Here is a 14,771-nt window from a genome sequence, read left to right on the forward strand (position 1 = left end):
TCCTAGATGACTAATAAACAAAAGACTTGATAACAATACATAGTCTAACATCAAATACGAGTACAGTCTTGGCCAAAAGTTTTGAGAATGACACAAATAATAAGTTTCACAAAGACTGCGGCTTCAGTGTCTTTAGATATTTTTGTCAGATGTTACTATGGAATACTGAAGTATAATTACAAGCATTTCATAAGTGTCAAAGGCTTTTATTGACAATTACATGAAGTTGATGCAAAGAGTCAATATTTGCGGTGTTGACCCTTCTTTTTCAAGACCTCTGCAATCCGCCCTGGCATGCTGTCAATTAACTTCTGGGCCACATCCTGACTGATGGCAGCCCATTCTTGCATAATCAATGCTTGGAGTGTGTCAGAATTTGTGGGTTTTTGTTTGTCCACCCACCTCTTGAGGATTGACCGCACATTCTCAATGGGATTATGGTCTGGGGAGTTTCCTGGACATGGATCCAAAATATCAATGTTTTGTTCCCCGAGCCACTTAGTTATCCTTATGGCAAGGTGCTCCATCATGCTGGAAAAGGCATTGTTCATCACCAAACGGTTCCTGGATGGTTGGGAGAAGTTGCTCTCGGAGGATGTGTTGGTACCATTCTTTATTCATGGCTGTGTTCTTAGACAAAATTGTGAGTGAGCCAACTCCCTTGGCTGAGAAGCAACCCCACACATGAATGGTCTCAGGATGCTTTACTGTTGGCCTGGACTGATGGTAGCACTCACCTTGTCTTCTCCGGGCAAGCTTTTTTCCAGATGCCCCAAACAATCGGAAAGGGGATTCATCAGAGAAAATGACTTTACCCCAGTCCTCAGCAGTCCAATCCCTGTACCCTTTGCATAATATCAGTCTGTCCCTGATGTTTTTCCCGGAGAGAAGCGGCTTCTTTGCTGCCCTTCTTGACACCAGGCCATCCTCCAAAAGTCTTCGCCTCACTGTGCGTGCAGATGCACTCACACCTTCCTGCTGCCATTCCTGAGCAAGCTCTGTACTGGTGGTGCCCCGATCCCGCAGCTGAATCAACTTTAGGAGGCGGTCATGGAGCTTGCTGGACTTTCTTGGGCGCCCTGAAGCCTTCTTCACGACAATTTAACCGCTCTCCTTGAAGTTCTTGATGATCTGATAAATGGTTGATTTAGGTGCAATCTTACTGGCAGCAATATCCTTGCCTGTGAAGCCCTTTTTGGACAAAGCAATGATGACGGCACATGTTTCCTTGCAGGTAACCATGGTTGACCAGAGGAAGAACAATGATTCCAAGCACCACCCTCCTTTTGAAGCTTCCCGTCTGTTATTCAAACTGAATCAGTGAAAATGTTTTTGTGGAATTCAGTTAATTTGCACGGCCAAGAGGGACTTTGCAATTCATCTGATCACTCTTCATAACATTCTGGAGGATATGCAAATTGCCATCATACAAACTGAGTCAGCAGACTTTGTGAAAATTTATATTTGTGTCATTCTGAACTTTTGGCCATGACTGTACTTTACATAATTCATATTTCACTGACATGTAGGATAATGTACTGTTCAGGAGAACCTTAGAACCCCACGTGTGCCCCAAAAGAGCACAAAATGGCACACACTGAGCACAACAAGAATCCCAAGCATGTTTTAGCCAGTCCCGAGAACACACCACCTCCCTAAAGGGACCTCAGGCTGACTAGTCCCGACAGCTTTTGTGCATCTCCAAAACAATACGTTTTTTTACCCCCTGTTCCTTATCTTTGTGCACCATTATCATGTGAATGTTGTTTTAAACAGTGCAATGTTTTTACCCGATATCAGTTGATATCAATGTGACTTTGAAACTAACACCTTGGAGTACTGTATGATGTTTACTGGCATCCTTTGTTGTCATAGGGAGGGGTTGGGGATCAAGTGTCGCTCACTGCCTACATCACCGCTGCACTACTGGAGCTGGATGGCAACACTTCTGTGAGTTATCACCTCTTTCATATCCAAGTATTTTTTAAATCTTATTGATTAACAAGGCCACATTTGGTGCTTTTATCAAAACATGAACGGCCCTAGTGGATATTTCTGCTTAGCCACCCAACTACTTCACACAATTCTAAATAAGACGATATCACCCACAGAACACCTCACTTGCTATGTATTCTAATTTGTTAAACAACATCCCAATATACAGTTCTGTCTGGAAAAGTATTCAGACCCCTTGATTATTTCCACATTTTGTTACGTTACAGCCTTATTCTAAAATGGATTAAAAACATGTTTTAAAACCTCAGCGATCTACACACAATACACCATGACAAAGCGAAAACAGGTTTTTAGAAATGTTTGCAAATGTATTGAAAATAAAAACACAGAAATTCCTTATTTACACAAGTATTCAGATCTTTTGCAATGATATTTGAAATTGAGCTCAGGTGCATCCTGTTTCCATTGATCATCCTTGAGGTGTTTATACAAGTTGAGTGGAGTCCACTTGTGGTACATTCAATTGATTGGACTTGATTTGGAAAGGCACACACCTATCTATATAATGTCCCAAAGTTGACAGTGAATGCCAGAGCAAAAACCAAGCCATGAGGTTGAAGGAAAATTCAGTTGAGCTCTGAGACAGATTGTGTCGAGGCACAGATCTGGGGAAGGGTACCAACACATTTCTGCAGCATTGAAGGTCCCCAAGAACACAGTGGCCGCATCATTCTTAAATTGAAAAAGTTTGGAACCACCAAGACTCTTCCTAGAGCTGGCCGCCTGGCCAAACTGAGCAATCGGGGGAGAAAGGCCTTGGTCAGAGAGGTGACCAAGAACCTGACGGTCAGTCTGACAGAGTTCTGGAGTTCCTCTGTGGAGATGGGAGAACCTTCCAGAAGGACAACCATCTCTGCAGCTCTCCACCAATCAGGCCTTTATGGTAGAGTGCCAGACTTCCAGGAAGCCACTCCTCAGTAAAAGGCAGATATCAACCTACTTGTGGTTTGCTAAAAGGCACCTAAAGACTCTCAGACCATGAGAAACAAGATTCTCTGGTCTGATGAAACCATGATTGAACTATTTTTCCTGAATTCCAAGTGTCACGTCTGGAAGAAACCTGGCAACATCTCTATGGTGAAGCATGGTGGTGGTGGCATGCTGTGGAGGTGTTTTTCAGTAGCAGGGACTGGGAGACTAGTCAGGATCAAGGCAAAGATGAACGGAGCAAAGTACAGAGAGGTCCTTGATGATAACCTGCTCCAGAGCGCTCAGGACCTCCGACTGTTTTGCCTCTGGAGAGGCCTGAAAATAGCTGTGCAGCAACACTCCCCAACCAACCTGACAGAGCTTGAGAGGATCTGCAGAGAAGAATGGGAGAAAATCAAAAATATATTATTGTGTGTGTGTGTATATATATATACATACATACATATATTAGGGATTTTGTCCAATTCTTCTCTGCAGATCCTCTCAAGCTCTGTCACTGTACACAGTATATACACTAGTTAATTTATTTATATTGCTAAAATGATTCGGTACTCATACCCGTATTTAAAATGTAATAAAGGTCTGGGTTGTATTCATTAGGGCGCGCAATGGAAAACCCATGAACATTTTGCAACTGAAAATGTGCATGTTTCTTATTGGTCCAGATATTCCCTTCCAGTTTCAATCAGTGCTTCTCTGTTTGGTGCCTAATAAACACAATCATGTTGTCTGTGGGTGTGTCAGGACCCCATGGTGGAGAAGAGTCTGATGTGTCTGAAGGCAGCAGTGTCTGACCAGCTGGAGAACACCTACACCATGGCCCTGCTATCTTACACCTTCACCCTGGCCCAAAACCAGGACATGAGGGCCAAGCTCATCACCCACCTGGACAAGATAGCTGCTACCTCCGGTATGTCTTGTCTCTTGGTGAAAATGTCTCTCTCTACCTTTGTCTGCTGTAAAACGGTCACTGCCGACCACTGACAATGAAAATTCCCACAGGTGGCAATCGTCACTGGGAGAGAGCAGAGGCTTCTGGGACGAAGACGGACTCTCTGGAGGTAGAGATGACATCCTATGTGCTGCTGGCGCTGCTCTCCGGTCCCACCATGCCAGGCTTTGGGCTGGACTACTCCACTGGCATCGTCCGCTGGCTGGCCCAGCAGCAGAACCCCTACGGAGGATTCGCCTCCACACAGGTACTTTATTGGTCTGGTAGACATTTATTTACTCTAGCAACTCCTCTGCCAATAGATGCTACTGTTAGTACATGGCCAAACATGGATCACACCAAAGCCTTATTTGTATATGAAATGTAGTAAATTGGACATTTGTATTAAAGCTTTACAATAATTTCATAACACAACACATGGATTTCCTTGAATTGTTTAGCTTCATATTACAGTCTTCATATGTATTGCTTTAGTATATTGATTCTCTCCATCCATACCCAAGCTATAGTCGACCCGGATTTGTTTTTGCAACAGTACTTTTCTTCCCACCTCACCCCTGTCACCAGGACACAGTGGTTGCACTGCAGGCCCTGGCCAAGTACGGTGCTGCCACCTTCAGTCCAGAGGGCGCTAGTACAGTCAGTGTGAGCTCGGCCGGCGGCCTGAAGATGGAGTTTACTGTGAATCAGAACAACAGGCTGCTCTATCAGGAGGAGCAGCTGAGGGAGGTCCCTGGGGACTACAACATCAAGGCACAGGGCAAGAGCTGCGTGTTTGTGCAGGTCAGGCTCCAGTCGGTTTTCCCTTTTTTGCCTCTCAGTACTGCATGTAGTATCTGGTTTGTGTTCAGTAGAGCACACTGTTGCACAACAACTAACGTTTCAACCCTAGAATTTCAGCATTAATGGAAATGCATGTGTGCTACTGTTCATTGAAATGTGTATGTTGATTTCATGCATCTCAGTAGTATCGTCTGTCTTTTCAGATCGCCATGCACTACAATATTCCCCCTCCTCCTGACTTCTCTGCTTTCAACATCTCAACACAGACGCTTGGGAAATGTGACGGCACCCAGAAATCTCTGATCGTGTCTGTGGCTGTCAGGTACAGTGGTATTCCTTTTACCCTTGAAATAGCAGCTGAAAATAATGACTGAACCACCAGTGTGTAGATGCATTTTAAAAGTATCTTTAAAGCTGCACTGTGTAACTTTTTGGGCGACCTGACCAAATTCATGTAGAAATATGAGATAGATCTGTCATCCTTATTGACAGCAAGTCTAAGATCTGTTAGATCTGTTCTATGTGCGCTATTTTTATGATTCCCATTCTTAAGTATCGTTTTTGCGTCTTTTACTTTTGGTTTTGAACAGCATAAAATAAAAAATGTTTGGTTACTGAAAATATATTTCAAAGCGGTTTAGAGAGTGTACAATGATTTTCTTGCTTGTTTGTCACAAACTTAACTTAAGCTAACTAGTAGAATTTTAGCAATCAGGAAATGGCGGAGCGATTCCTGCATATTTGCACCTTTAAGATAATATCCATCCTTCATCTGACTCTGTGACTGACAGGTACAATGGTCGGCGAGAGGAGACCAACATGGTGATCATCAATGTCAAGCTTCTCTCCGGCTTCGTCCTGGACAAGTCCTCCCTCAGGCCTGTGAGTCAATAAGAGAACCTCAGTTGAGGGGAACACCATTTAATCAGGGCCAGGAGTTTTACCAGTTTAGGGAACACTCCAGGCCCTAAGTATAATCACCTTGAGGATTAGTTGATGTATAACATGATAATGGCGTCTGTTCTAATTGTAATGCCAGTAGTTGTCCTTTGAACGTATAAGTTGTACTGTCTATGACACTGTCCTGTGTTCTGTTCTTCCAGTTGAAAAATGACCCCACTGTCAAACGTGTTGACCTGGAGGAAGGACATGTCATCATCTACCTAGATGGGGTAGGAACATGAATAATGAATGTTGCATCTAAACGGGGCTGTCTATCGGTTACAGAACCTAGTTGGATGTGGTCTCATTTGCATCTACACACTGGATTTAACATGAACAGTAACATCAAAGTAAGACTGTAGTGGAGGTTTTATACAGTGACACTATGTGAATCTATAACATTGAACTGCAATGTCAAATGTTATTCCTTTTCTTCCAGCTCAAGCAGAAGGAAACGAAGACGTACAGCCTGGCCATAGAGGAGGATGTGCCTGTGAGGAATCTGAAACCAGCTGTGGTGAAAGTGTATGACTACTACCAGACAAGTAAGAATTCCATCTAACACAGACAGCAAAAATGTCATCTCATGCACAGAAACCCTTGTCTGGCAGTGAAAAAGTTAATTCAGCCTAATTTTACTGCCTTTAAAAGAAAACAATACATGGCTCATATGGCTGACTTGCCTAAACAAATGTGGTTTCTACTGACATTTGAGATGTACAAACTACGGCATAAGGGGACGACGAGCGGATAAGAGGCAATACGTCATTTCGATTAACCTCTCTAGGTTACGTGGGACGCTAACGTTCCACCTGACCAACATCCGGTGAAAGTGCAGGGCGCCAAATTCAAACAACAGAAATCTCATAATTAAAGTTCCTCAAACATACATGTATTATACACCATTTTAAAGATAAACTTGTTGTTAATCCCACCACAGTGTCCGATTTCAAAAAGGCTTTACGACAAAAGCATACAATGCGATTATGTTAGGTCAGTACCTAATTACAAAAAAAACAGCAATTTTTCCAGCCAAAGAGAGGAGTCACATAAAGCAGAAATAGAGATAGAATTAATCACTAACCTTTGATCTTCATCAGATGGCACTCATAGGACTTCATGTTACACAATACATGTATGTTTTGTTCGATAAAGTTCATTTTTATATCCAAAAATCTCTGTTTACATTGGCGCGTTATGTTTTGCCTCCACAAAACATCCGGGGAAAGTGCAGAGAGCTATGTCAATTTACAGAAATACTCATCATAAATTTAGATGAAAATACAACTGTTATGCATGGAATTAAAGATATACTTATCCTTAATGCAACTGCTATGTCAGATTTCAAAAAAGCTTTACGGAAAAAGCACACCATGGAATAATCTGAGTACAGCGCTCAGAGAACAAAACAAGCAATACAGGTACCCGCCATGTTATGGAGTCAACAAAAGTCAGAAATAGCATTATAAATATTAACTTACCTTTGATCTTCATCAGAATGCACTCCCAGGAATCCCAGTCCCACAATAAATGTTAGTTTTGTTCGATGAAGTCCATTTATGTTCAAATACCTCCTTTTTGTTCGCATTTAGTGCAGTAATCCAAATGCGCAGGCACAAGGTCCAGACAAAGTCAAAAAAGTTATATTACAGTTCGTAGAAACATGTCAAACAATGTATATAATCAATCTTTAGGATGATTTTATCATACATCTTCAATAATGTTTCAACCGGAGAATTCCTTTGTCATTAGAAATGAAAGGGAATAGAGCTAACTCTCATGGGTGCACGCCTGACTGAGCACATGGCCTTCTGGCAGACCCATGACTCAATCAGCTCTCATTCTCTCCCACTTCACAGTAGAAGCCTGAAACAAGGTTCTAAAGACTGTTGACATCTAGTGGAAGCCTTAGGAAGTGCAACATGACCAATATCCCACTGTATCTTCAATAGGGACTGAGTTGAAAAACGACCAACCTCAGATTTCCCACTTCCTGGTTGGATTGTTTCTCAGGTTTTTGCCTGCTATATGAGTTATGTTATACTCACAGACATCATTCAAACAGTTTTAGAAACTTCAGGGTGTTTTCTATCCAAATGTTTTCAATAGTAATAATATGCATATCCTAGCATCTGGGCCTGAGTAGCAGGCAGTTTACTCTGGGCACGCTTTTCATCCGGACGTGAAAATACTGCCCCCTACCCCAAAGAAGTTAAGACATTAATGAGCGAGCTAGGACGGACGTAGTCAATATAACTATTTGTTCAGCACTTTTGAAATGTACAGCGACATAATTCAGAACATGGGCGTTCTGACAGTATTCTCCCTGTACACCAAGTCAGAACCGTAGGATAAGTAAAGGGGGCATATAAGCAGACAATGAAAGCTCTTACAATATTCAATGACTACATTTCTCTAAACAGGCTATAGGCTACATGTGCACCACCAAGTCCTAACATTAGCCTAAATTATGAGGGGGAAAGGGACCAAATTATTAGGGTGAGGCACATGGGCTAATAATAGCTTACTACACAACATACACTTAGTATTACTTAATTAGCTACAGTATACGTATCTCCCTGGCATATTACATAATTTATGCAGCAGCATACAATACATTTTTCGACTTACCTGTGCTCACTTGAACAGGAAGGTGGTGCAGCGGGCAGTCGTGGGGAAATTTTGTCATCAAAGTCTGGCATTCTATGGATTTCAAATCACATTATATTTGTCACATGCGCCGAATACAACAGGTATTAGACCTTACAGCTGAAAACTGTTGTTTTGATTAAAGAAGCAATAAAACTGCCCTTCTTTAGACTAGTTGAGTATCTGGAGCATCAGCAGTTGTGGGTTCGATTACAGGCTCAAAATGGCCAGAAACAAAGACCTTTCTTCTGAAACTCGTCGGTCTCTTTTCTTGTCCTGAGAAATTAGGGCGATTCCATGCAAGAAACTGAAGATCTCGTACAATGCTGTGTACTACTCCCTTCACAGAACAGCACAAACTGTCTCTAACCAGAATAGAAAAGCCTCCCCCCCCCCCCCCCCCCCCCGGCCATACCCTCCCCTAACCCGGACAAAGCTGGGCCAATTGTGCACTGCCCTATGGGACCCTCTGTCACGGCCGGTTGTGACACAGCCTGGGATCAAACCCCAGGCTGTAGTTACGCCACAACCTTAGACCGCTGCGCTGTTCGGGAGCCCTCAACAAAGCAATTAAATAAACGTAAGTAAGAGAAATTTAAGAGCAACAATAACGAGGCTATATACAGTGGATACCAGTGCCGTGTCAATGTGCGGGGGTACAGGTTAGTCAAGATAATTGAGGTAATATGTACATGTAGGTAGGGGTAACGTGACTATGCATTAATAATAAACAGCAAGTAGCAGCAGTGTAAAAAAAGGGGGGTGGGTTTCAATGCAAATAGTCTGGTTAGCCATTTGATTAGTTGTTCAGCAGTCTTATGACTTGGGGGTAGAAGCTGTTAAGAAGCCTTTTGAACCTAGACTGCGCGCTCCAATACCGCTGGCCGTACGGGGTCAATTTTTAGGGCCTTCCTTTGACACTGCCTAGTATAGAGGTCCTGGATGGCAGGAAGCTTGGCCCTAGTGATGCACTGGGCCATACGCACTATCCTCTGTAGTGCCTTGCGGTCAGAGGCCGAACAGTTGCCATAGCAGGATTCTCTCGATGGTGCAGCTGTAGAACGTTTTGAGGATCTGAGGACCCATGCCAAATCTTTTCAGTCTCCTGAGGGGGAATATGCATTTTCCACATTGACTGACCTTCATGTCTTAAAGTAATGATGGACTGTAATTTCTCTTTGCTTATTTGAGCTGTTCTTGCCATAATATGGACTTAGCCCTATTTGGTAAAATACCATCTTCTGTATACCAACACTACCATGTCACAACACAACTGATTGGCTCAAATGCATTAAGAAGGGAAGCAATTCCACAAAATAACTTTTAACAAGGCACATCTATTAATTGAAATGTATTCCAGGTGACTACCTCATGAAGCTGGTTGAGAGAATGCCAGGCGTGTGCAAAGCTGTCATCAAGGCAAAGGGTGGCTACTTTGAAGAATCTCAAATATAACATGTTTTGATTTTGTTTAACACTTTGTCTTGGTTACTAAATTATTCCATATTTCATGGTTTTGATGTCTTCACTATTATTCCGCAAAGTAAAAAAATTAAGAAACCTTTGAATGAGTAGGTGTGTCCAAACTTTTGCCTGGTACTGTCCATAACTCTAGTTCCCTGAAGAAGGAAATGAGACCTCACCAGTATGGGCCCATTGGTTCACCATTGAAGTGGGAATTGAATGATGTTGACTGTCAGGGAAGTAGTTATCATTAGAATGGAACTGACCTCTGCATTCTCCTCTTTTCTGTTCCCAGGTGATGAAGCTGTGAGTGAATACAGCTCCCCGTGTGCAGAGAGTAAGTACATAACAACCTTTCTATAACCAAACCTACATTTCTCATACTCATGCTTAAATGACAGAAATGAAGATGCAGGGCCGGCCCTAGCCTTTTGAGTGCCCTAAGTGAGATTTGCACCTCCCAGGAAAAACATTTAGTGGCCCCCCTCTTGACAGCGGAGATAAATATATTTGTTGTAAAGCTAATTATCTGCAATTCTATACATTTGTCATGGGGAGTAAAGACAATGTTGCATTTCTAAAGCAAACTTTTGGCAATTCTACAGATTTTGCCATGGTTCAGAGAGAAGTTTAGCAACTTTATATCAAATTCCATGCAATTCTACAGTATAAAATGTGTAGTTTTACAGTTAATTTCCTACAATTCTTCCCATTTTGTCATGGGATTGAGATACGTTTTTATGTTTTTAAAGCTAATGTCCTGCAATTCTACACATTTTGTCAAGACTTATGCCATGTTAATGATATGAGAGTGACTAACAAAATCAGCGGGGTGGCAGATAGCCTAGCGGTTAAGATCGTTGGGCTGATTGGCCTCCTGAGTGGCGCAGTGCTTGAGGCGGGGTTCAGATCGGGGTTCAATCCCGTGACCGGGAGGCCCATGAAGCGGCGCACAATTGGCCTAGCGTTATCCGGGTTAGGGGAGGGTTTGGCCGGCCGGGATTTCCTTGTCCACCTTGCGCTCACGTGACTCCTTGTGGTGGGCTGGGCACCTGCAAGTTGACCCCGGTCACCAGCTGGATGGTGTTTCCACATTGGTGCGGCTGGCTTCCGGGTTAAGCGAGCAGTGTGTCAAGAAGCAGTGCGGCTTGGCAGGGTCGCGTTTCGGAGGACGCATGGCTCTCGACCTTCGCCTCTCCCGAGTCTGGAGGGGAGTTGCCGCGATGGGTCAAGACTGTAATTACCAATTGGATATTATGAAATTGAGGAGAAACTAGTAAACGTACTACAAAAAATAAATAAAAGGCCACTAAAAGCAAAGGTTGCTGGTTCGAATCCCCAAGCCAATTAGGTGAAAAATCTGTTGGTGCCTTTGATCAAGTGGACGATTACTTTAATTGGGCACATCCAGAGGGACTCCAATCTAAGAATTGTGAGCTGACATGGCTGATTGAGTGATGGCCATAACAAGAGAAACTGCTGATCCACAACAAGATTTCGAAACTGCACCTTGTGTATTCTACAATTATAACACACAACACATGGGAAACTGTGGAGAAAAAAAACGTGTGAAAAACCCAGCAGCGTTGCAGTTCTTGACACACACCGGTGCACCTGGCATCCATTACCATACCCCGTTCCAAGGCACTTACATTTTTTTTGTCTTGTTTATTAACCTTCTGAATGGCACACATACACAATCCATGTCTCAAGGCTTAAAAATAAAAAACGTACCTGTCTCCTCCCCTTCATTTGAAGTGGATTTAACAAGTGACATCAATAAGGGATCATGGCTTTCACCTGGTCAGTCTGTCATGGAAAGAGCAGGTGTTCTTAATGTCAATATATACTCAATATATATTAATATTATTTGGTCGGGGGCCGGCCCTGTGAAGATTGATGCTCATTGTTTTATATGGAGTAAAGTCCTAGGCCAAGCAGGGAATGTTCTATTGATGATTTGACATTTTCACAGGTGACGAAGTCAATGAAGTGTGACAGACAGTGGACCTGGACCCGACCAAGTGCTTTCATGTGTAGGAAGTCATGTGTTTTTTTTAGGCAGAGCTCATAGAACCTCTCCATTTATTTGGTTTGATGCTTGTAGTTCCTGGTAACACATTGACCAACTCATGATCTGTTTTTAATATTGTGAACAAAAACATTTTAATACATGGGCGTAGATGGGCCGTAGGATTTTACCTTTTTAACTCCTTTTTTTATTTTGTTAATTTGATTTGTGCTAACACATGTCACAACCTGCTGTTGTAACCCTAAACCTGCTATTAAAGTTATGTGAGACATTTCAATGTTTCTACTGCGATGATGAAAATGCATACGACAGCATCTACTGAAAATTAAATGTTTCAGTGAAACTATGGCCATGTTGAGTCTACAGTGGTTTGAATCCATAGCAACATCTGAAGATTACATGTTCAAAATCACAGCGTAGTCTTCTCTAAAAAAGATATTCAGATGGTGATTATAAATGTTGTGATCGTGTAGCCTATCTGAATCCTTTCCAATGATGATGTCAAGCTACCTGATCATTTGATGTTCTATTAAAGCTGAAATGTTCCCTGAATCCGAAAGTGCATAGGATGTAGTGGGGGCTGGAACTTGATTTGAAATTCAGGGGAGGTTACTGTTCACATGCACTTGTGTATTGCTGTTAACAGTATGAGAATTCAACAACAAAGATTGTAGACCAGCACGATTCTGCTCAGTTAACAGACGAGGAGTATTATGACATCTCAAGGCACAGAGTGATTTATTACATATCCAGTACTGTTGTCTGTGGTGTCATTATGTAGTCTCTACACTCTTAGAAAAAAGGGTTATTTGGCTGTCCCCATAGGAGAACCCTTTTTGGTTCCAGCTTAGAACCCTTTCTGGTTCCATGTAGAACATTCAGTGAAAATTGTTCTACCTGGAACCCAAAACGGTTATTCAAAGGGTTCTCCAATGGGCATTCAGCATAATTGCTGGAACTGTGCCAGAAAGGAGAATGTGTCTAGAAAATACCAGAGCCAGCACAGTACAGTGCCACCCCCCTTGGCTCTCTCCAATGACCATTCTCCTCAGCCACGGCAGTGAAGGCACAGCCAGCTCAACCGGGGGCGGTAAGCCACGGAAAGAACGTGCTTCAATAGCGTACTGCGTTGCCATTCTAGACCAGGGTTTCCCAATCTCAGTCCTCGGGACCCAAAGGGGTGCACGTTTTGTTTTTTTGCCCTAGCATTACGCAGCTGATTCAAATAATCAACTAATCATCAAGCTTTGTAGTGCTAGATCAAAAAGCGCACCCTTTTGGGTCCCGAGGACGGAGATTGGGAAGTGCTGTTTAAGACTGACACAGAGTAAGCTGCATATGGAGGTTATATCTAAGGATTGGTGGAGTTCTGTTTAGCACTATGACTACTTTGGTAGACTTGAATATTGAGTTGTTTGGGTAAACTCCATTGTGATTCATGCAAATGTGGTTGTCGTAGGAAAAGTAATAGTACTATCAAAAATGTTTTTTCCAAGCAACCTGGAGCAAGTCAGCCTAAAGGTTTTAAAGTTGTTTTGGTCTCAGTAACTTTAAAAACTGTTGCGTCAGAGGTTCCAGTGGAAGAATAATAAAAATGACTGGAAAAGTACAGGTAACTGCCGAAATAATGAAACACTTGAGTAAGTGAGGGATACAAAGTACACTGCTCAAAAAAATAAAGGGAACACTAAAATAACACATCATAGATCTGAATGAATGAAATATTCTTATTAAATACTTTTTTCTTTACATAGTTGAATGTGCTGACAACAAAATCACACAAAAATTATCAATGGAAATCAAATGTGGATCAATCAACCCATGGAGGTCTGGATTTGGAGTCACACTCAAAATTAAAGTGGAAAACCACACTACAGGCTGATCCAACTTTGATGTAATGTCCTTAATACAAGTCAAAATGAGGCTCAGTAGTGTGTGTGGCCTCCACGTGCCTGTATGACCTCCCTACAACGCCTGGGCATGTTCCTGATGAGGTGGCGGATGGTCTCCTGAGGGATCTCCTCCCAGACCTGGACTAAAGCATCCGCCAACTCCTGGACAGTCTGTGGTGCAACGTGGCATTGGTGGATGGAGCGAGACATGATGTCCCAGATGTGCTCAATAGGATTCAGGCCTGGGGAACGGGCGGGCCAGTCCATAGCATCAATGCCTTCCTCTTGCAGGAACTGCTGACACACTCCAGCCACATGAGGTCTAGCATTGTCTTGCATTAGGAGGATCCCAGGGCCAATCGCACCAGCATATGGTCTCACAAGGGGTAGGAGGATCTCATCTCGGTACCTAATGGCAGTCAGGCTACCTCTGGCGAGCACATGGAGGGCTGTGCGGCCCCCCAAAGAAATGCCACCCCACACCATGACTGACCCACCGCCAAACCGGTCATGCTGGAGGATGTTGCAGGCAGCAGAACGTTCTCCACGGCGTCTCCGGACTCTGTCACGTCTGTCATGTGCTCAGTGTGAGCCTGCTTTCATCTGTGAAGAGCACAGGGCGCCAGTGGCGAATTTGCCAATCTTGGTGTTCTCTGGCAAATGCCAAACGTTCTGCACCACCTGTGGACATCGGGCCCTCATACCACCCTCATGGAGTCTGTTTCTGACCGTTTGAGCAGACACATGCACATTTGTGGCCTGCTGGAGGTCATTTTGCAGGGCTCTGGCAGTGCTCCTCCTGCTCCTCCTTGCACAAAGGCAGGGGTAGCGGTCCTGCTGCTGGGTTGTTGCCCTCCTACGGCCTCCTCCACGTCTCCTGATGTACTGGCCTGTCTCCTGGTAGCGCCTCCATGCTCTGGATACTACGCTGACAGACACAGCAAACCTTCTTGCCACAGCTCGCATTGATGTGTCATCCTGGATGAGCTGCACTACCTGAGCCACTTGTGTGGGTTGTAGACTCCACTAGAGTGAAAGCACTGCCAGCATTCAAAAGTGACCAAAACATCAGCCAGGAAGCATAGGAACTGAGAAGTGGTCTGTGGTCACC

At 43.4% G+C, this 14,771-nt stretch overlaps 1 protein-coding gene across 3 annotated transcripts in view; it reads left to right on the forward strand.

Moving 5' to 3' along the window:
* LOC110503780 (alpha-2-macroglobulin) overlaps nucleotides 1-12,045 on the forward strand; it is a 30,105-nt gene extending 18,060 nt beyond the window's left edge. For all 3 annotated transcript variants that reach the window (XM_036961906.2, XM_036961907.2, XM_036961908.2), the window contains exons 27-36: nucleotides 1,876-1,950; nucleotides 3,691-3,856; nucleotides 3,949-4,145; nucleotides 4,466-4,681; nucleotides 4,885-5,003; nucleotides 5,473-5,563; nucleotides 5,785-5,853; nucleotides 6,063-6,168; nucleotides 10,032-10,073; nucleotides 11,712-12,045. In XM_036961906.2, the coding sequence (XP_036817801.1) occupies nucleotides 1,876-1,950; nucleotides 3,691-3,856; nucleotides 3,949-4,145; nucleotides 4,466-4,681; nucleotides 4,885-5,003; nucleotides 5,473-5,563; nucleotides 5,785-5,853; nucleotides 6,063-6,168; nucleotides 10,032-10,073; nucleotides 11,712-11,734 (1,104 nt within the window). In that variant the 3' untranslated portion in view covers nucleotides 11,735-12,045. The remainder of the gene's footprint in view (nucleotides 1-1,875; nucleotides 1,951-3,690; nucleotides 3,857-3,948; nucleotides 4,146-4,465; nucleotides 4,682-4,884; nucleotides 5,004-5,472; nucleotides 5,564-5,784; nucleotides 5,854-6,062; nucleotides 6,169-10,031; nucleotides 10,074-11,711) is intronic.
* Nucleotides 12,046-14,771: the final 2,726 nt, after the last annotated feature.

This window comes from Oncorhynchus mykiss, chromosome 24 (assembly GCF_057628025.1).
Source record: "Oncorhynchus mykiss isolate SJ-2025 chromosome 24, ASM5762802v1, whole genome shotgun sequence".
Lineage (NCBI taxonomy): Eukaryota > Metazoa > Chordata > Actinopteri > Salmoniformes > Salmonidae > Oncorhynchus > Oncorhynchus mykiss.